The sequence below is a fragment of the Phyllobates terribilis genome, unplaced genomic scaffold, assembly GCF_046119375.1.
Source record: "Phyllobates terribilis strain yellow unplaced genomic scaffold, ASM4611937v1 Scaffold_3__8_contigs__length_932513732, whole genome shotgun sequence".
In the NCBI taxonomy this organism is placed as follows: Eukaryota; Metazoa; Chordata; class Amphibia; order Anura; family Dendrobatidae; genus Phyllobates; species Phyllobates terribilis.
The window spans coordinates 556,673,110-556,695,652 of record NW_027362763.1 but is presented as its reverse complement, the minus strand read 5'-3'; the positions used below and the strand labels follow the sequence as shown (position 1 = coordinate 556,695,652).

Here is a 22,543-nt window from a genome sequence, read left to right as displayed (position 1 = left end):
GTTGGTGGATGCTTTAGTCCAGGTCTGGGAGGAGATCCCACAGAAGACCATCCGCAACCTCATCAGGAGCATGCCCAGGCATTGTAGGGAGGTCATACAGGCATGTGGAGGCCACACACAATACTGAGCCTCATTTTGACTTGTTTTAAGGACATTACATCAAAGTTGGATCAGCCTGTAGTGTGTTTTTCCACTTTAATTTTGGGGGTGACTCCAAATCCAGGCCTCCATTGGTTAATAAATTTGATTTCCATTGATGATTTTTGTATGATTTTGTTGTCAGCACATTCAACTTTGTACAGAACAAAGTATTCAATGAGAATATTTCATTCATTCAGATCTAGGATGTGTTATTTGAGTCTTCCCTTTATTTTTTTGAGCAGTGTACAATCACAGCAGTGTCAGTCTCAGACACATTTATCTGGCAGAGTTATATTAGAGAACCATGTGAATTACCTTGCGTGCTAGACCCTGCAGGAGCTCACAGACAGTTGTGCGTCCACCCACGCATAACTCACATGATTCTTCAATATAACTCTGCTGTGATTGTATATTGCCATGCTGCTTTACCAACCCACTCACTATGTTAGCAGGACAGTTTTCCCCCAATTGTGTTCTGTATATAATTATTTGATTAATAAACTTTTGCTAATTTACTTTTACCTTTAATCGGTACATCATCGTATTTCTGCTTCTTTCTTATGACATGGAGGAGGAATGGGGAGTTGTTAAAGTAAAAGTTTCAGTGAACGCTTCGTATGCCACACTCCTCACTCTCCTTGAAAAACAATTTTAAAAAATTGATAAATATGAATTAAACTAATTATATGGCAAGAATGTTTAAAATTCTGGGCTGAAGAGAGGACTACTTTTTCCATACAATCAGGTGCCCATGGTACTGTTAATCTACCACTGTATATGAGCAACCACTGTAAATGCTATCTACAAAACATATTTAACAAACATAGTTCAAATGATGATGATATTAATACTAACAAATATATCTTAGAGAAGTATGTTGTATATTACAGACCCATGGGCAGGAGTTGACAATTTTATGGCAGCTCATCAGTGTAATCTTCACTAGCTCAGAAAACTGTAATAAACACTTTTTGTTTAATAGTTTTAAATAATGAACTGGATAACTATGTGAAAACTGAAGGAGCATGGCTGGTGGGTAAACAAAGAGAATTTTATACAACAGCTGATGATTTGGAATGTGCGAAGATGTGTGATGCTGAACAGAAGTTTACTTGCAGGTAAGCTGTACATACAATTTTGAACATATCTGGGATCGTTCAGAATATTAACTATTTGCATTATGCACAATTCTGTTATTAAGTTAAGATAATATACTTTGCTATAATTATAACCTAAGTGTTCTTTTAATTCCCAGAAACAATATTGTAAGATAATAATAATACCTACTGTATATTTATGTTGCTCCAACATATACCGCAATACTTTACAATTAGGCGGGTACATATATAGACAATAAAGACATTACATAGTTACATATTGTTTAACAGTTACAGGAGCAGTAAGGGCCCTGCTCGCAAGCTTACATTCTCTAATGAGATAGGGGGACACAATAGGTTAAAAGTGCTTGTCATGTATGGTCCAGCCATCATTATAATAAATGTGGGTTATTATATAAAGCTGCATGAGGATGTTAGTATTAGATCAGTTACAGAACAGAGAACACTGGTTCTGGTGATAGATAGAGATGATGGAGGAAATGTAGGGTGGTGCAGAACTGTGGATAATTCTGTGGGTGAGGGAGATATTATAGTTTATATTGTACTCTATAGATGGATAACCAGTGCAATAACTGCTACAAGTTGGAGGCATTGTTGTAATGGCTGGACAGGAATACGATCCTGGCTGTCGCATTCAGGATGGATTGGAGAGGAGAAAGTTTCCTTAGAGGGAGTCCGATCAATAGAGAGTTGTAATAGTCCAGACGAGAATGAATAAGAGTGACAGTAAGAGTTTTTGCAGTTTGAAAGGTGAGAAAAGGTCGGATTCTGGAGATGTTTTTAAGATAAAGGTAACCTGAGCGATTGAATGATTGTATACAGGAAATAAAGTAATGTTCTGTGTCAAATATCACCCTAAGACAGCAAGCTTTCTGATTGGGAGTTATGGTTGAACCACTCAAAGAAAATGCAATATCAGGTAAGATAGCATAAGGAGGTAAATCAAACTTACCACATTTATCTAAAAGGGAGTCTGTCAGCACAGAATGACTGTTCAAACCAAGTACAGGTGCTCAGTGCACCTTTAGAGTAGCTAAATATATAAGTGCATCTTCTTCATAATTGTTTTCCCTCCAGGTCCAAATCCACTTCTTTGATTAGCAGCTATGGCTTTGTAGAGTCATTAAGGGCAGAGGTAGATGAAAAACAAGTGTAGCACCCTGAGGATTCGGCTGCTACAGGGGTATTACACCTCAAGCCAGAGGTGTGGTATTCCACTCCCGGGTAAGGATGGAGTGTGGAACTGAGCTCAGTAGGCTGCATGCACTACATACGTCCCATTTCCGGGGGACAGACCAATGGTACTCCCACTAGAGAAATGTGCAGGTACGACAGTGTCTGTCCCTGGCTGGAGTGGGAGGGGGGTGGAATATCCCAGTAGTGTAGGGGCAGATAGGGGGAGCAGTCTGGGTAATGCTAGGAGCTCATTGGGTGCTGGTCACCTGAGCTCACACATAGAGGGAGTATATAAGGTGGGAACCATCTTAGATCAGGGTCAGTCTGTCAGAGTTGAGTCAGAGAAGCAGAGCAGCTCAGCCAGCTCCAAGGCCAAGAGAGAGAGAGAGGAGAAAGAAGGACCCAGAGGGGGAGAAGAGGGAACTCCAAGAACCCAAAATTAGACCAGAGGGTGAAGAGTTGGCACAAGGGTACCGGATCCCAAGCTGGTGGAGGGCCCTAATCCTTAGCCAGAGACCGGAGGTCGTGGGCAGGATCTGCCACGACCACCCACTAAATCCACCCGGAAGGCAAACCAAGAATAGGGTCAGGGAACCCAGAGACAAGGGTTTTACCAACAAGAGGCCCGAGGGAGCCGGACTTAGGTGGATCCCTGGTGGGGAAGGCCAGAGAGAAGGACAAGTCAGAAAGGGAGCTCAGGACCACGCTCCAGAATCACCTGGGGGTTGGCCGAGTCCAGGACCTGGTGGACGCAGCACGGCTCGGGCGGTCACTCAAGGCCGGAGTGACCAACACAAAAGCAGTAAGTAAAACCCTGAACTGCACAGCCCGACTCGGAGTCTTATTACCACTCTCACTGCACCACCACAACCACCACCCTCTACAACTGACCCCCTGAGGCTATACCCCTCCCGTTGGGGGTTATACTACCTGAGCTGCACACACACCACCAGCCTCAGCGGACCCTGCTGCAGCGGCGGCCGTAGTGACCGCAAATCAACGGGTGGCGTAGTCGACACTAAAGAACATCCAGCAACATCTGTAGGACTGCCACACACTGAGCTTGACACCCTGGGCACGGACCGGGTCACCGCCACTCGGAGACTACAACCCCCATCTGATCCGGCTCCGGGTATCCCCCAAACAACACTGGCCCAGGGGGCGCGTCAACTTTGGCGTAGTCGGCAGGATTACGTGCCCGCAACAACCGGGTACTGCGTGCCTGAAGAAAAGTTCACCGTTACCTCAAAAAGAAGTCTCCCGCCGGTTCCGGAGGGTCCCCGCCAACGGACCCCATCACAGGTCGTTTCCCGCCGGTTGTCCGCTATTTGCAGCTTTTTCCCGCCATCCATGGAGTTTCCCGCCACTGGGAGACGATTCCCGCCATTTCCAAAGATTTCCCGCCTTGGAAGAGCGGACGCCATTATGGGCGTGCCAGAGGGTGGCAAGAGGCCACCTCCCATCGTGGGCCAGGTCGAAGAATGGCGCCAAAAGCGGAAACCGCGCCCACCAACAGAGACTGTGATGCTGGAAGTGTCCATCAGCGTGAGAGAACTGCCCCTGGAACTGACAATCACAAAGTTGCCCCGGGACCACCCTCAATGTGGGCGGAGAGAGAACAAGAGAGCAAAGATGGGTGTCGCCTGGAGCAGTCTGGAGAGAGCGCACCCGGAGACAAGAAGTCTGGAGAGGAGTCCAGAGAAAGCCTACCCGGAGATGGAGGGAGAGTCAGGCAGCACCGACCCAGTGGTCAGGAGCCTGCTGCAAGCAACAACCCCACTAGGCCTAGTGGAGGTCCTGGCACAGCTCCCCCGAGACCGGGAGTGTGCACAGACTGCACTGGAGGGCCTCGCACGGAGGATGGCCCGGGTGCAGCGAGAGACGTTGGCGGAGTGGAGCCGAGAGATGGCCCAGCAGACCGGAACCCGTCAGCGGAGCACGCCACCCGAGACGAGGAGACAGACCGCCTCTGAGGATGGTGCAGGAGGACTCAAGGCCGGAGACGGCGCCGAGAAGGGAGCTGAACGAATGGAGGCAGGTAAAGGGGACGTCTCTACCCCGAGCCGGGAAACCGTGTACCTGCCCCAGCTCCCCGTCGCAGAGCCCGAAATTCCCCCTGCCGTGCCCGTCGCTGCATCGTCACCGCCGCAGACTAGGCCTCAACCGGAAACCGCGGCCGCGACCCCTGTGACGTCACGCGCTTCGACCCTGAGCGCGGCAAAGCAGGAAATACCATCAGCCTGGTCGCAAGGCCTAGTACCCCCGGGCGCCGCCATCCAACAGCGCCCCCTACCTCCGCGGAGCCACCAGCCTGGTCGCAGGGCCGAGTAACCACGGGCGCCGCCGTTCTTACGGTGCCCTTTTCCTTTAGCGTGCCCCAAGCCTGGTCGCAAGGCCTGGTCAACCTGGGCGCCGCTACCACCACAGCGCCCATAACACCTAAAGTACCGCACCTGGGTGAGGACCTGTTCGCCCAGCATACGTGCCCGGATGGGCAGCCCTTCATATGGCCACCGGAGTTTCACCATCCCCGACTCCGGAAAGAAAGACCCCTAGATGAACCCCTGATTCCGGTTCCGAAGCCCGTCAGGAGGACCCAGCCCCCGCTAGAGGAGGCACAGTTTGAGTGGGACCCCACCGGAGGAGACCTCATGGGGTTCACTCAGGAGACTCGGGCGGCCGCAGCGGAGCGTGCAGAGTGCTGCCGCCAGCAGCTCGAGTTCTTCGAGAAGGAGCGGAGAGAGAGGCGGGTCCGGGAACAGCAAGCACAGATAAGGAGCGCGGAGCAGAAGAGCCGGACCAGGAGGAATCCCCGTGCAGCTCATGGTCCCCGTACCACCGGGACTGTGATTAAATTCAACCTGCAGCATGGGTGGGGCTTCATAAAAGACCATCATACCCCCGGCGACGTCTTTGTCACACACAGAGACGTAGAAAGCCATCTGCCGGAGGGACACAGAGGTCGTGACCTGTACGTAGGGGACGAGGTCACCTTCACCCGGCACAAGTGTGCCAAAGGACCCTACGCCCTCCATGTACATCGCCTGACGGAGGAGGAGCTGCGGTGTGAGGAGGGGCAGGAGGACCCGGACGGGTCTAAATCCAAAGAAGGAGCAGGAGGACGCCGTCGTTAAAGTACGGTAAAGAGACTGTAAATAGTTACCCATCGGGGTACAGTGAACTGTTGCTGCTTTAAATAAGTCCCCGTTGGGACAAGAGTGAACTGTTAACCCGTGTGTCCCTATTCCCATTACCTGGCCGAGGACTGAGAGCGGCCATATTCCCCTTGTATATAGTTGCGCTTCCTAAGGCGCCCCCTACCGGTTTTATAGTAAACTGTTGTTTTTCTTAAAGAGACTGTCGCGCTTTTCCCGGTCACAAGTTGCACCGTGGCCGGAGGAGCAAGAGTGTTTACAAGGACGTTATTTATGAAGAGTTTTTATGAAAAGTTTTATGTGATGTTTTATATGTTTATGTTTATGGAAAAAAAAAAAAATTGTATGTTTTGGATGTTTTTGTATCTTACAGCCCGAGGACGTGCTGTGATTTACCAGGGGGGAATGTAGCACCCTGAGGATTCGGCTGCTACAGGGGTATTACACCTCAAGCCAGAGGTGTGGTATTCCACTCCCGGGTAAGGATGGAGTGTGGAACTGAGCTCAGTAGGCTGCATGCACTACATACGTCCCATTTCCGGGGGACAGACCAATGGTACTCCCACTAGAGAAATGTGCAGGTACGACAGTGTCTGTCCCTGGCTGGAGTGGGAGGGGGGTGGAATATCCCAGTAGTGTAGGGGCAGATAGGGGGAGCAGTCTGGGTAATGCTAGGAGCTCATTGGGTGCTGGTCACCTGAGCTCACACATAGAGGGAGTATATAAGGTGGGAACCATCTTAGATCAGGGTCAGTCTGTCAGAGTTGAGTCAGAGAAGCAGAGAAGCTCAGCCAGCTCCAAGGCCAAGAGAGAGAGAGAGGAGAAAGAAGGACCCAGAGGGGGAGAAGAGGGAACTCCAAGAACCCAAAATTAGACCAGAGGGTGAAGAGTTGGCACAAGGGTACCGGATCCCAAGCTGGTGGAGGGCCCTAATCCTTAGCCAGAGACCGGAGGTCGTGGGCAGGATCTGCCACGACCACCCACTAAATCCACCCGGAAGGCAAACCAAGAATAGGGTCAGGGAACCCAGAGACAAGGGTTTTACCAACAAGAGGCCCGAGGGAGCCGGACTTAGGTGGATCCCTGGTGGGGAAGGCCAGAGAGAAGGACAAGTCAGAAAGGGAGCTCAGGACCACGCTCCAGAATCACCTGGGGGTTGGCCGAGTCCAGGACCTGGTGGACGCAGCACGGCTTGGGCGGTCACTCAAGGCCGGAGTGACCAACACAAAAGCAGTAAGTAAAACCCTGAACTGCACAGCCCGACTCGGAGTCTTATTACCACTCTCACTGCACCACCACAACCACCACCCTCTACAACTGACCCCCTGAGGCTATACCCCTCCCGTTGGGGGTTATACTACCTGAGCTGCACACACACCACCAGCCTCAGCGGACCCTGCTGCAGCGGCGGCCGTAGTGACCGCAAATCAACGGGTGGCGTAGTCGACACTAAAGAACATCCAGCAACATCTGTAGGACTGCCACACACTGAGCTTGACACCCTGGGCACGGACCGGGTCACCGCCACTCGGAGACTACAACCCCCATCTGATCCGGCTCCGGGTATCCCCCAAACAACACTGGCCCAGGGGGCGCGTCACAAGTAGGTGGAAAGGTGCACTTAAATGTTTGGCAATGCCAAGGGTGCACCTGTGCTTGGTTTGAACAGTCAATTTGTGCTGACAAAGTCATTTCATGCACATGGCAAAGCTTGATCTGTGATTTGGCTGTATGCAATAATTGTGTATGAGACCTTAAAGGAGTACTCCCACTAACTTTTTTATTCATTAAATGAGTGTGTACATGCATGTTATGTAATATGAGTAAATTAATATACTCACCTACTGCTGCTCTCTCCGGTGTCCAGCACCTTCTCTGCTTCTTTGTGATATCAAAGCAATTCTGATTAGTTGGCTCATTGCATGCGCTCACTATGCGTGAGCTGGAAGTCTATATTACAATGAAAGCCTATGAAGCCTTGTTCTGATGCTCCATAGGCTTCTGGGTTATGCAGTGCACAGCATGACCCAGACAGAGCGGTGACATCACAGAGAAGCAAAGAAGAACGGCGCTGGGCACAAGAGAGAGGAGTGGTAGATGCAGTTAATTAATGAAAAAGTTAGTAGGAGTACTTTTTTTAAAAAAAAAGTAGTACTCTTTAGACAACTCCTATTTGTTAGGAGGGTCATTTGATGGTGGGCTGATCACAAAGTGTTCTCCTGCTGGGAACCTAACTATCGTTTGTTATCTATAGAAAACCCTGTTAGTGAGTGTTCATGTTGACGGTCTCACATTTTGCTTGTTTGATGGATGATTGTCTCCATGTGTACCATGCTTCTTCACCAGAAGTCACAGTGCATATTAATCACATAGTCCCCTAGCCATTAGAAATGATTCAAAGGAATGGGAAAGAGCAAGGCATATTCCAATAAGTGTAGATTATAGGCTACAATAATAGATAGTCCCAAGCAAACAATCTGCTGAAGTAGCGATCGCCCATAATTCAATAAAGGGTGCCTTACCCAGGGTAAAAAGTAGCGCTGGTAATAGCAGAAATTCAGTGGAAGGGATGCCTCGACGCGCGTTTCGCCCTGAGCACGTAGGCTTTCTCAAGAGGCTCTTGAGAAAGCCTACGTGCGCTGTGTATTCCTGACTATATACACTGTCGATCATCTAAGTTGTGACTTCCTTATTGATGTACTTACTATGTGATATTTATTTGTTAAATGTAATTATTAAAATGTATACTTTTCCTTACCTTTATGCTCCTTATTCTTTCTCTTTTGAAAAAATTATTGGCAAAACATGTAGGTTCTTTTTTTCTGTGTTTCACTTTGTGTCTGAATTTCCTAACCTTTATAGAAATTTTAAATGTTGGAATAAACATTAATTTTTAATACCTTCCTGGGCCTTTACTATTACGCTGGAGTGTTCCTCTTCTTAGACTACAAGGATTATACATGCTCATTTTGCCCTTCTACCCAATTAATGATTTTGTTTTCCATTAGGTCTATGACATCATGTGATTAAAAAGTGACTAGCTGAATCCTTCTAAGCTCTATGTAGAAACAAGAAATACATTTTCCCTATTTGAGTCATAAGTCACTGCAAAAGTCCCTGGAAGGGGGAAGCAGGGAGCAGCTGGGTCAGGAGTTGAAAAGGCAAATGATAAATGCAGGGACAAGAGACTTCCTGCTTCTACATAGAGCAGAGAAAAGAGAAGAATTAGCTGGGGAGAAAGGCAAAATTAGTAAATGTAAGTACACAGTGACATAATATAATGAATACAATATATTAAAAGTATAAAAATTTTGATGGAAGTGTTTCTATAACAAAAGAAAGTTGGACTTTAAAGGCATTAGTGAAAGTAAAATGCTTGAGGGGTAAATAAGAGTGAGCAAAAGAATGTTCAGGAGGAGGCGGGAATAGAACCTGGCAAAAAGCTAACATTTCAATAGGAATGGAAGATTAGTGTGTAAAGCCAAGTTGATAGTGGATGATGAAGGGTGAAAATAATATAAGAGGGGTTTGGTGAAGAGGCAAGAAAAAGAAAAAAGGAAATCGGAACAAATATAAAACCATTGGCGGGAAGCAAAACGCAGGTGGCAAGGATGAACTGATGTTCACCTGCCAGATCTTTCAAGAGGCACAAAGGATTGAAATTAGTAGGATGTAATAAAATTGTGTGATGAAAAATGTAGATATATACTGTAATTCTAAAGTATGATAAATTACAAATATTTATGTGTTAAATATGGGAAAACTCCTGGAAGGGCAATTACGGCTAAGATGTGAGATAGCATTTATATCACTAAGAGAAGTGTTTGCTAAAAGTAAATGAAGAAAATTTAGTAAGTGTAAAGGCCCTGTCACACATAACGAGATCGCTAGCGAGATCTCTAGCGAGATCGTTATTGCGTCACGGTTTTGGGATCGCTGGGGAGATGTCAAACATGCAGAACTTTCCAACGATCTCGGCCGCCCCAGCAATCTAACCAACGATCTCGGTGGTCGTTGGGACGCTTTTACACAGCAGCTATTTCAACGATCCACACCTTGATAGGGACTGTACTTTGTCAGAAAGGCGTGCATAAAATTGCTTTTCCGCGCCCCCCTCATCTCCAGTTGGTGGACGCTACTGCATTCAGATTGGGTGGCCTTGGTTTAACACTGCGTCTCCGGTCAGATGGGATCTCTACTGCGTCTCCATTAAAAATGAAAACTCATTTGAGACCCCAAACAATACCTACCTCGCTAAAGATGCCTGATTTCTTCAAAGTGGAGTCACAGCCGGAGAACGCTGGTGGGATCTGAAAAAACAAGGACGCAGTAGTGACCACCAATCGGGGACGAGGAGCGCAGAAAAGTCCAATTTATGCACGCCTACATGTCTCAGTTCTGAATCGCTAACGAGGTCGTTGATAAGGTGTCAAATACAGCGATGCACACTGCCCAGCGGGAGCGCAACGACCCAGGAATGGTCCAGGAAGCTTTGTAACGATCAGCGATCTCACAGCAGGGGCCTGATCGTTGCTACCTGTCAGACGTAACGAGATCGCTAGCGAGATCGCTATTGCGTCACCAAAATCGTGACTCATTAGCGATCTCGCTAGCGATCTCGTTATGTGTGACTGGGCTTTAAGGACAAGGAAAGATAAAGAAACAAGTTCTAATAGGGTGAGAAAGATAAGAAACACTGACGTGAATGAGGGAAAATATGTGATAAAGGAATAAGAGAAAAATCAATTAGCAGAGGACTTTGTGAGCCCTGTAACTTTTTAAACAGTGGCACAGAATAAGTAGAAAAAGTAAGAGTGAGATTTAGAAAGGGAAAAAAACAAGCTGCTAATAAGATTTTCAAAAATAGAAATATTATACATAGGGCAGGTGCACAGATGAAATGAGGAGCAAAAAAAGAGAAAAAAAGCTGAGATGAGGTTTTTTGAGTGCTTTCATTTTTTAAAAGTGATGCAGAATAAAAGGATTAGGTGAGTTTTGTGCAGGGAATAGACAAGACTAATAAGTGGTTTTGATCAGATATTTATAAGAGGAAAACATATATTAGCTATGAAAGATGAGAGGTGGAGAGTTCTGATGAGCGAGCGTGCTCGTTTAACCCTTTAAACGAGCACATTAGGGTACTTGCTGAGTAGTTTCGGCGTGATCAGCATTTCAGTTGTTACACAACTGTGACACATACAGTGATTGCCTGACAAACAGCTGCCACACATGCAGCCGCAGAGGCTGCAACTGAAATGCCGAGCACGACGAAACTACTCAGCAAGTACCCCAGCATGCTAGTTTAAAGGGTTAAACGAGCACGTTCGCTCATCACTAGTGGAAAGGTGTGTTAGCATATACATTAATGGTTTTTGAGCTGAAGTGTGACTGGTTTCAAAAATGTGGTGAAAAATAAAAGGACCTCATCAAAGAATGATAGAATAGAGAGTAATTAAGTTAATGGACATTTTTCTTGTCCATGGAGGATGATAAAAGATATAAAGATCTTCATTTCTTGTCAAATAAAGAATGATAAAGATATGATTGATAGAAGTGAGTGAAAGGGCCAACAAAAGAGGACAACATTTAGCTATAAGCTCTGTAAGTGAAATAAAAGCTTAGAAGGTGGTGAAGAATATATAATGAACTGTACTGTATCTACAGAGTAGAGGGTAGTGTAGAGCTACAAATAAAAATACTTATTCCTTGACGGAATTGATAAAAAGAGGGATATGGTATTCAAAAAATGAGTGCTGATAAGTACACTGCCAGAAAAACTAAGACACAAATTTTGGGGGTAAGTTTGAACTGATGTGGTACAGTAGTGTTTAAAATAATAGCAGTGTGTTCAAAAACACGAGAGAAGCACAAAATCTTTATACAGTACAGACCAAAAGTTTGGACACACCTTCTCATTTAAAGATTTTTCTGTATTTTCATGACTATGAAAATTGTACATTCACACTGAAGGCATCAAAACTATGAATTAACACATGTGGAATTATATATTTAACAAAAAAGTGTGAAACAACTGAAAATATGTCTTATATTCTAGGTTCTTCAAAGTAGCCCCCTTTTGCTTTGATGACTGCTTTGCACACTCTTGGCATTCTCTTGATGAGCTTCAAGAGGTAGTCACCAGAAATGGTCTTCCAACAATCTTGAAGGAGTTCCCAGAGATGCTTAGCACTCGTTGGCCCTTTTGCCTTCACTCTGTGGTCCAGCTCACCCCAAACCATCTCGATTGAGTTCAGGTCTGGTGACTGTGGAGGCCAGGTCATCTGGCGTAGCACCCCATCACTCTCCTTCTTGGTAAAATAACCCTTACACAGCCTGGAGGTGTGTTTGGGGTCATTGTCCTGTTGAAAAATAAATGATGGTCCAACTAAACGCAAACCGGATGGAATAGCATGCTGCTGCAAGATGCTGTGGTAGCCATGCTGGTTCAGTATGCCTTCAATTTTGAATAAATCCCCAAGAGTGTCACCAGCAAAGCACACCCACACCATCACATCTCCTCCTCCATGCTTCACGGTGGGAACCAGGCATGTAGAGTCCATCCGTTCACCTTTTCTGTGTCGCACAAAGACACGGTGGTTGGAACCAAAGATCTCAAATTTGGACTCGTCAGACAAAAGCACAGGTTTCCACTGGTCTAATGTTCATTCCTTGTGTTCTTTAGCCCAAACAAGTCTCTTCTGCTTGTTGCCTGTCCTTAGTGGTTTCCTAGCAGCTATTTTACCATGAAGGCCTGCTGCACAAAGTCTCCTCTTAACAGTTGTTGAAGAGATGTGTCTGCTGCTAGAACTCTATGTGGCATTGACCTGGTCTCTAATATGAGCTGCTGTTAACTCGGATAAACTTATCCTCAGAAGCAGAGGTGACTCTTGGTCTTCCTTTCCTGGGGCGGTCATCATGTGAGCCAGTTTCTTTGTAGCGCTTGATGGTTTTTGCAACTGCACTTGGGGACACTTTCAAAGTTTTCCCAATTTTTCGCACTGACTGACCTTCATTTTTTAAAGTAATGATGGCCACTTGTGTTTCTTTACTTAGCTGCTTTTTTCTTGCCATAATACAAATTCTAACAGTCTATTCAATAGGACTATCAGCTGTGTATCCACCAGACTTCTGCACAACACAACTGATGGTCCCAACCCCATTTATAAGGCAAGAAATCCCACTTATTAAACCTGACAGGGCACACCTGTGAAGTGAAAACCATTTCCGGTGACTACCTCTTGATGCTCATCAAGAGAATGCCAAGAGTGTGCAAAGCCGTCAAAGCAAAAAGTGGCTACTTTGAAGAACCTAGAATATAAGACATATTTTCAGTTGTTTCACACTTTTTTGTTAAGTATATAATTCCACATGTGTTAATTCATAGTTTTGATGCCTTCAGTGTGAATGTACAATTTTCATAGTCATGAAAATACAGAAAAACCTTTAAATGAGAAGGTGTGTCCAAACGTTTGGTCTGTACTGTACACATGTTTATTTCCATACATTGGGAACATTGCACACTGTTTTCTATTTCAAATCATGAAAAAAAATGTATATAATTTTTAACTACTTTACAGAAAATACCAAAAAATGTTCTAAAAAATAGTGTCTGCATTTGTCTTTACAAACTCACAATACATACTCTCTTTTTTTGAGGGGATTTCACTAACCTAATATTTAGTTATATACCCACAGCTTTTTAGAACTGCTTCACATCTATGTTGCATAGAGTCAACCAACTTATGCCACCTGTCAACTGTTATTCCAGCCCAGGATGATTTGACAACATCCCACAATTTTTTGGCATTTGTTGTGTCACAACACAAGAGTTCTATAGATTGGGCTGGCCACTCCATAACCTCAGTTTTGTTGGACTAGAACCAAGATTTTGCTTATTTACTGGTGTGTTTAGGGTTGTTGTCTTGTTGAAACACACATTTCAAGGGCATGTCCTCTTCAAAAATAAATACATAGGATCTTAGGGAGACTAATTATTTTAAAGAAAACTACTCTTCGTAACCAGTTCAATTCGAGATTGGAAAAGCTATCTAGATCCTTTTTTATTGTATTAATAATTTTTTCCATATTCATATCTATAGTTGTTTTGAGATTTCTAGAGAGCAAAATTCCTAAGTAAGTAATTTACTTGTCCTCCCATTCAAAGTCTGAGGTACTTTTTAGGTTATTTTTTATAGAAGTATCTATATAGAAATGGAGAATTTTCAACTTTTCTACATTGACTTTGAAGTATGAAGCTTTAGCATATTTGTCTAAAGCAATATGGACTTCTTGAATTGAAATAGATGGATCTGTAAGGGACAATAAAATGTCATCTGCAAAAAGACTGATTTTGAATGGATCCCTTTTATGGCTGGATTCAATCTAATCATTTCAGCTAAGGGCTCCATAACAAGGGTGAAAAGTAATCGGGATGGGGACAGCCCTGTCTGGTTCCATTGGTAATCAGCATGATCTTAGAGAGATGATTGTTGGCATAAATTCTTGCTGAGGGGCTCGAGTATAGTGCCATTATTGTTTTGATTATTTGACTAAACCAAATTTTATTAGTGTAGATTCTAAATAAGCCCAGTTAACTCCGTTGAACGCTTTTTCAGCGTTGATCGTTAACAGTATAGATGGGATTTTTGATGTATTCATCATTTTTATTATGTTCAAAGTTCTGGTTCCATCTGATGTTTGGCTTCCTTTTATAAACCCTAATTGGTCATTGGTCGCTATTGAAGGGAGAATTTTTTTTTAGTCTGTTTGATAACATTTTTGAAAAGATTTTTATATCTGAATTGATAAGAGAAATCGGTCTATAATTGTTAAGCTGTTCCATTTCTCCCTTAGATTTTGGTATAAGGGTAATGATGGCTTGTAGCATTTCAGGTGGAAAGGTGCCTGTGTCTGAAGCCTTATTGAAGATTTTAGCTAGAGTGGGACCAGAAGGGAGGAAAATTTTTTTCATAATATTCATTAATAAATCCATTCATCCATCCATTTTGTTTCATTTTTTTTAATTGTATCTGTTATTGACCTATTTCCATTTCAGAAATGGGAGCATTTAGTTGTTTTAAACATTCATGGGGAAAAGTGAGAAGATTTACTTTGGCAAGAAATGTATTAATATACTCTTTAGTTGGTTGAGAAGTCAGTGGATCATCTTTTAAATTGTCGAAATTATAGTAGAATTACACAATGGATTCCACTATATCTTTAGGGTGGATTTTTGTATTGCAATCTAGTGCTTTAATTTTTTTATCCTATTTTTTGTTCTATAATGTTTAAGTCTATTGGCCATAAATTTTGAGGGTTTATTAGATAGTGTATAGTAGTTTGTCTTCATTGTTTTAATGAATGTATCATATTCTGAGAACAATAATATTTGATGTCTTCTCTGATTTTCAAAATTTCTAAATGAATATCCGATGATGGAGAAGATACATTTTGTTGAGATTCTTCCTTAATTTTTAATTAATCCTGCAAATTATTAATTTTTTCCATTTTTTTCCTCTTGTGTATAGAAGACAATTTCATAAGAATTCCTGTTAAAACCGCCTTATGCGCATTTCAAGTTGTGAAAGGACACATTATTTGATATGTGTTTTCCCTAAAATAGTTCTTTATCTCTGTTTCAATTTCGCATTTATAGGTAGGGGATTGAATTAAAAAAGAATTACATTTCCAAAGTAAACTGGCTTGAGTGGGAGGGCCCAGGAAGATCAATCCTAAAACCGATGAGTGGTCATAGAATGTCTTCGGGTTTATGACCCTTTTAAATTTAGAAATAGTAAATATATCTGTCAGAATTAAGTCAATCCAGGAAGATGTTTTGTGGACCTCAGAATAGTATGTGAATTCTATAGATGACATCTAAAGGTGTCTAGAAGTTTGTTTTTTTGTAGCCACTTCTTTAAAGTTATGTAGGGGGGCCGGGAGAGAGAAGTTCAATCTAAAATTTCATCGGGCACTAGATTAAAATCGCCTAACATTAGGATATCTCCTTTTTTTATTTCTTTTTATAAGATTATCCAAGAACTGTTTTTTATTTGAAGCGTAAGTGTTTACTATTGTGCATAGGTGGTTATTGATATAACATACCAAAATATGATATCTGCCTTCAGCATCGAAATATTCGGATTCTAGCTTAAATGATACTGAGTCTTTTATGATTGTAATAACCCCTGCTTTTTTCTTTTCAATTAAGGAGTTAAAGATCTGAGGGTAATTTTTATGGATGAATTTGGGGTGCTTTTCTCTCGCTAGTTTTGTCTCCTGTAGACATATTATTAGTGATGAGAGAACATGCTCGCCACTGCTCGGTACTTGCGCGAGCATCACACTGTGCTCGACAAGCTCGGCGAATATTTCCGGGTTGCTCGGACGGGAACTCGGGTCCCCGCCCTGCATGTTTGGCACTCTTTAGAGAGCCAATGAACATGCAGGGATTGCTTGCCACGCACTGTAATGTCGTAGCCATGTTGGTTGTGGGTATTACAGTGATTGGTTGGTAGCACAGCGTCATCAGGTCTATATACGACCTGGCGCCGCTATGCTCATCACAGTCTACCCCGGAAACAGGCAGAGTAGGGAGAGCTGTATATATCCATCTGAACTAACAGTCCTTTTGAGGACTAATCCAGCTGCATACATTCAGTGGTGATAGCAGGAGTTAGGCAGGCAAGCAGGGTATGTGACAGACTGCAGTGCATATAGTGCAAGAGGGTCCATTGAATGTACTGTCTGCTGCTGCTGTAATTATAGATATTTGTAAACATTGCCCCACATATCAGGGGCCAGGGAAAATTTTTTTTTTATCTTAATTCTGGTTATTTGCTTAAAAAGCAATCCAGAGTACACCATTTTCCTGCTCCATTTGCTTGTTAGCACTGCAGAATAAAGCCCTATCTGTTCTATATTTCAGAGTTAAAAATCCAGAAATTTGAACTGAACCTGGAAAATATTGGCCTCCTTTTCCATTCTGTTGCAGTGTGTCAAGCTATTCACACTAGGTCTGTGTGTAGAATAATATTAGTAAATTACAGGCCTGCTATTTAAAACGGTGGTTCTCTGTCAGACATATCACATATAACAGTGTTCCAAAATCAAACATTCCTGCAACCATTTCATTGCAGTGTGTCGGTCGAGCTATTCACACTAGGTCTGTGTGTAGAATAATATTAGTAAATTAAAGGCCTGCTATTTAAAACGGTGGTTCTCTGTCAGACATATCACATATAACAGTGTTCCAAAATCAGCCATTTCTGCCTTCCATTTCGCTGCAGTGTGTCGGTCAAGCTATTCACACTAGGTCTCTGTGAAGAATAATATTAGTAAATTACAGGCCTGCTATTTAAAATCGTGGTTCTCTGTCAGACAAATCACATATAACAGTGTTCCAAAATCAGCCATTTCTGTCTTCCATTTCGTTGCAGTGTGTCGGTCAAGCTATTCACACTAGGTCTCTGTGAAGAATAATATTAGTAAATTAGAGGCCTGTTATTTAAAACTGTGGTTCTCTGTCAGACATATCACATATAACAGCATTCCAAAATCAGCCATTTCTCGTGAACGTGGAAAATATTGTCCTCCATTTAAAATGGGCAAGGTACGTGGCAAGGGATGGGGAAGTGGACGTGATGGTGATGGTGCATGCAAAGGCCAAGGCCAAGAATGTGGCCATGGGCAAGCTGAAATTGTGGCAGAACAAACACCCACATCTTGTCGCTCGACCTTCCTGTCCCAATTACTAGGGGACCGCAGTACACCACTATTGAACCCAGAGCAGTGTCAAAAGGTTGTTGGTTGGATAGAAGATAATGCTTCCAGTCTGGACCGCATATTCTTCACCCTGATCCTCCTTCCTCCCACCATGCCAAGTGCCCGGAGATAACTGATCCCACACTTGGAGACTCAAAAGAGCTGTTGACTTTTCCATTTGTAGATTTGGGCCTCTCGCCCAGCCAGCTTCAAGCGAATCAAGAGGAGAAAGCATGTAGCGATGCCCAAATATTGGAGCAGCCATGGTCACACAAAGGCAACGGTGGGAAAGTGCAATTACTGTTGTGAGAGGTGGATGATGATGAGACACAATTGTCAGAAAGTCAGGAGGAAGACCAAGGTGTGGAAGTGTAAGACGAGTTGGTGGATGATATAGTAACTGACCCAACCTGGCAGGGGGACATACAGAGCAAGGACAGCAGCGCACAGAGGGAAGGAGGTGTAGCACCACAACAGGCAGGAAGAAGCAGTGTGGTGGCCGCAGACACAAGGCTGGAAACCGTTCCCCATAACGCCAACACGACAGAAGTTGCCATTACAACTCTTAGGTCTTCCCGAGTCTGGTTGATTTTTAAAGACTTTGCAGATAACCCCAAAAAGACCATTTGCACCACCTGCCAGGTCAGCATCAGCAGGGGTAGCAAAACTGACCACCGCCAGCATGATCAGGCACATGGCAGCAAAGCACCCAACTAAGTGGGCCGAACCCCAGGGTCCAGAAACAATGTCTGCAGGTGACACCACTGCATCTTCTGCTGTTGTGCGTGCATGCCAATTCCCTGTCCATGGCACATGCCAAGATGCCTCCCGCCTTGCACATGTCATTGCACACTCTCAACTAGCACCGTCAGCAAGCATGTCCACGTCCTTGTCCCTGCGCAACATTCAGTTGTCTCTACCCCAGTCCTTGGAATGCACCCCAAATATGCAGCTAACGCCCCACAGGTCACACTAGTAAATTCACACGTTTTGCGAATGCTTGCTCTCGAAATGTTGCCTTTTAGGCTCGTGGAGACGGAAGCTTTCTGCAACCTGATGGTGGCATCCATCCCTCGGTACTCGTTCCTCAGCCACCACTATTTTCCCCACATTACACGAGCATGTGTTCCCACAACATTAGTCGTGCCCTCAACAATGCAGTTACTAAGAAAGTCCACCTAACCACAGACACATGGACAAGTGCTTGTGGGCAGGGACGGTACATCTTGCTGACGGCACACTGAGTTAATATAGTGGAAGCAGGGACCCAGTAGGGCCCTGGTAAGGAACATGTCCTCCCAATGCCGAGGATTGTGGGCCCTGGGTCAATAAGCGTTGCCCCCACATTCTACAGCTCCTGCTCCTCCTCCACCTCCTCTTCAGCCTCCATCTCCGAAATGACCACATCAGTTGCAAGCTGGAAGCACTGCAGCACTGCCTTGGCCAAGCGGCAACAGGCTGTGCTGAAGCTAATATGCTTAGGTGACAAACCGCACAACGCTGAAGAGTTGTGGACAGCTCTGAAAGAGCAGGCAGATCTGTGGCTGACACTGCTGACCCTACAGTCAGGCATGGTCATATGTGACAATGGCCAGAACACGATGGCGACTCTGAGGCGAGGTGAGCTCACACATGTAGCATGCCTGGCCCATGTGCTTAACCTAGTGGTTCAGCGGTTTCTCAAAACCTACCTGGATCTGCCGAATCTTCTTGTCAAAGTATACCGCATGTGTGCCCATTTTAGAAAGTCAGCTACAGCTTCCGCCGCCCTTGCTGTGCTTCAGCAGCATTTGCAGCTTCCAGCTCACCGACTGATCTGAAATGTCCCCATGCATTGGAACTTTACATTGCAGATGTTGGGAAGGATTTGTGAGCAGAAGGGGGCAGTGTTATGATCTGCAACATGTACTAAGGAAAGATAGGGGAAAGCTGTCCCTACATTAAGACTAAGCTGAATCCCTACGATGTAGCAGGCTGCCTGTTCCTAGTGAACAGACCCGCCTTAGTCCTCGGCTAGTCTGAATGAAGACCTATAGAATTAAGGAAGGGGTCCCTAAAAGAACTAAGGACTGGGACAAAAATGGGACACCTCCTAAACAGAGAAGTTGTTGCAGAACACAAAAAGACAAACTGACAAAAATGTACTAGAGGTCCCAGAGGATCAAGCGAACTTGACAGAGAAAGGCACAGAAGCACCTGGCTAGACAAACAGTCAAACACTGAAGTCAAGCACAGCCACAAGGGCAGAGCTGGAATATAAAGGCAGATAGTCACGTGGCCGCAAAACACAAGATGGAAAAAACAAACAGGAGGGTTCTAACAGTACCCCCTCTTTTATGAGGATCCTCCAGATCCTCCAGGCCCAGGCCTATCCGGAAACCTCCTGTGGAAATCTTTAACAAGCCTAGGAGCAGAGACATCATCTGTCCTTAGCCAGGAGTTATCTTCGAGACCGAAACCCTTCCAGGAGACAAGATACTGTAATCTCCCTCTATGCCATCTAGAATTCAAGATACGAGAAACTTCATATTCGCAGTCTTCCACAACAGGAGTAACTGTGACAGTGGCGTCCCTATCAGATACATCAGCCTTTTTCAACAAGGAAACATGAAACACAGGATTAATCTTCCAGGAAGTAGGGACATCCGACCTAACAGCAGATGGGTTAACAACCTAGAGCACTTTAAATGGACCCACAAACTTAGGACCCAGGTTTCTAGAGGGAATCCTCAACCGCAGGTTCTTCGAGAACAACCAAACCATGTCACCCACAGTAAACAAAACCTCCTTACGTTTCTTGTCAAAATACTTCTTTGACTTCTTGTTAGCCTCTTGAAGGTTGCAATGTACATTAGTCCAAACTCTCTCCAAATCACCGGAAAAATTCTCCTCCTCCGGCACCGCCGACCCCAATTTGGAGAACGAACCAAAAGACTGATGTCTTCCAGTACAACAAAAAAAGGAGAACACCCAGCAGAGGAGGATGTATGATTGTTAAGAGCAAATTCTGCGAGAGGCAGAAACTCAGACCACACCTCTTGATTGTCCGCCACAAAACAACGCAAAAACTGTTCAACATCCTTGTTCTTTCTTTCAGTCTGTCCATTAGACTCAGGATGATAACCAGACGAAAATGACAAATGGACTCCCAACCTGTCACAAAAAGCACGCCAAAAGCGAGCCACAAACTGAGGTCCTCTATCAGAAACAATATCCGTGGGAATGCCATGGAGCTTGACAATCTCCTTAACAAACGCCTTAGCGAGTGTCTTGACGCAGGGCAACTTAATGAATGGAACCAAATGACACATCTTACTAAAACGGTCCATGACCACCCAGATGACAGTAAAACCCTCAGACACAGGAAGATCAGTAATAAAATCCATTGTGAGATGCGTCCAAGGTGCACTAGGAACCTCCAGAGGACAATGCAACCCCGCAGCAGGAGTATGTGAAGCCTTTGACCTAGCACACACAGTACACTGACGCACCCACTTGATGACTTCCTTCTGCCATCCAGGCCACCAAAAACGGAGACTGATAAGTCTCTTAGTCTACGAAATTCCTGGATGACCTGCCAACCGAGACTCATGACACTCCACAAACAAATCTCTCCTAAAGGCTCTAGACACGAACAACCTCCCATTGGGAGTGTTAGATGGAGCATCATCTTGAACTTTCAGAATCCCATTCTCCAAAACGGAGTCCAATGCCGCCACCACAACTCCTGTCTGTAAAATGCACTCCTCCTCCTCGGCACCGACGGTAGGAGAGAAGCTGTGAGATAAAGCATCGGCTTTAACATTCTTAGTACCAGGGATATAGGTAACAGAAAAATGAAACAGAGGAAAATAAAGTGCCCACCTAGCTTGACGGGCATTCAAGCGCTTGGCAGCATCCAGATAGATCAAATTCTTATGATCCGTGAAAACCTGAATAGGAAATCTAGCGCCTTCCAAAAAATGATGCCAATGTTCAAACGCAAGTTTAATAGCCAGCAGCTGCCGATTTCCAACATCATAATTCAGTTCAGTTTCCGAATTTTTTTTCGAAAAGAAGGCACAAGGATGTACTCCACCCTTGTTCTCCTGAGACAAAACTGCTCTGACCCCCACCGCTGAAGCATCGACCTCGACCAAAAAAGGCTTGGTCTCATCAGGCTGCATAAGGATAGGGGCATAACTGAACCTCTCTTTGAGATACTCAAACGCTTCAATGGCCTCAGTAGTCCACTGGGCCGTATTCGCACCTTTCCTGGTGAGATCGGTTAGAGGTTTAACAATTACAGAAAAATTCTTAATGAATTTCCTGTAATAATTGGCAAAACCCAAAAAACTCTGTATAGATTTCAAACCAATAGGCCTAGGCCATTCCTGCACAGCCTGAACCTTCACAGGGTCCATCTCAAAGCCCTCAATTGAGACAATGTAGCCCAAAAAACTAATTTTCTGCACAGCGAACTCACATTTCTCCAGCTTAGCAAAGAGCGAATTGTCACTCAATAACTGCAAAACTTCACGTACACTCTGCCAATGGGACTCTAGATCTGGTGAGTAAATCAAAATGTCATCCAAATACACAACCACATTCTTACCAATTAAAGGTCTCAGGATGTCATTAATAAGGTTCTGAAAAAATGCAGGTGCATTGGTAAGACCAAAAGGCATCACCAGATTCTCAAAATGACCTACCGGAGTGTTGAAAGCAGTTTTCCATTCATCACCCTCCTTCACTCGTAACAAATTGTATGCCCCCCGGAGATCAATTTTAGAGAACCACTTGGTCCCCACCAACTGGTTAAACAAGTCAGGAATTAACGGCAATGGGTAGGAATTGCGTACGGTAATCTTATTAATTTCACGAAAATCCAGACATGGACGTAAACCGCCGTCCTTTTTTTTAACAAAGAAAAATCCAACTGCCACAGGCGACTTAGAAGGTCTAATGTGACCAGCAACCAGGCTAGTCTCTATGTACTCCTCCAAGGCCTTTCTTTCAGGGATAGTCAGATTAAACAAGCGACTCTTGGGAAGAGTAGCTCCTGGAACAAACTCAATGGCGCAATCATAATCCCTATGAGGAAGTAAAACTTACGACTCCTCCTCCGAAAAAACCCTCCAAAAATCTTGAATAGGTACAGGTAATTCCCCTTTTTCCACAGCCGCAATGCGACTATTACAATATTTATCA

The 22,543-nt window shown here is 44.5% G+C and overlaps 1 protein-coding gene across 1 annotated transcript in view; it reads left to right on the top strand.

Moving 5' to 3' along the window:
• PLG (plasminogen) overlaps nucleotides 1-22,543 on the top strand; it is a 200,331-nt gene that overhangs the window by 32,333 nt on the left and 145,455 nt on the right. The window contains exon 2 of the mRNA XM_073671410.1: nucleotides 1,124-1,259. Within this exon, the coding sequence (XP_073527511.1) occupies nucleotides 1,124-1,259 (136 nt within the window). The remainder of the gene's footprint in view (nucleotides 1-1,123; nucleotides 1,260-22,543) is intronic.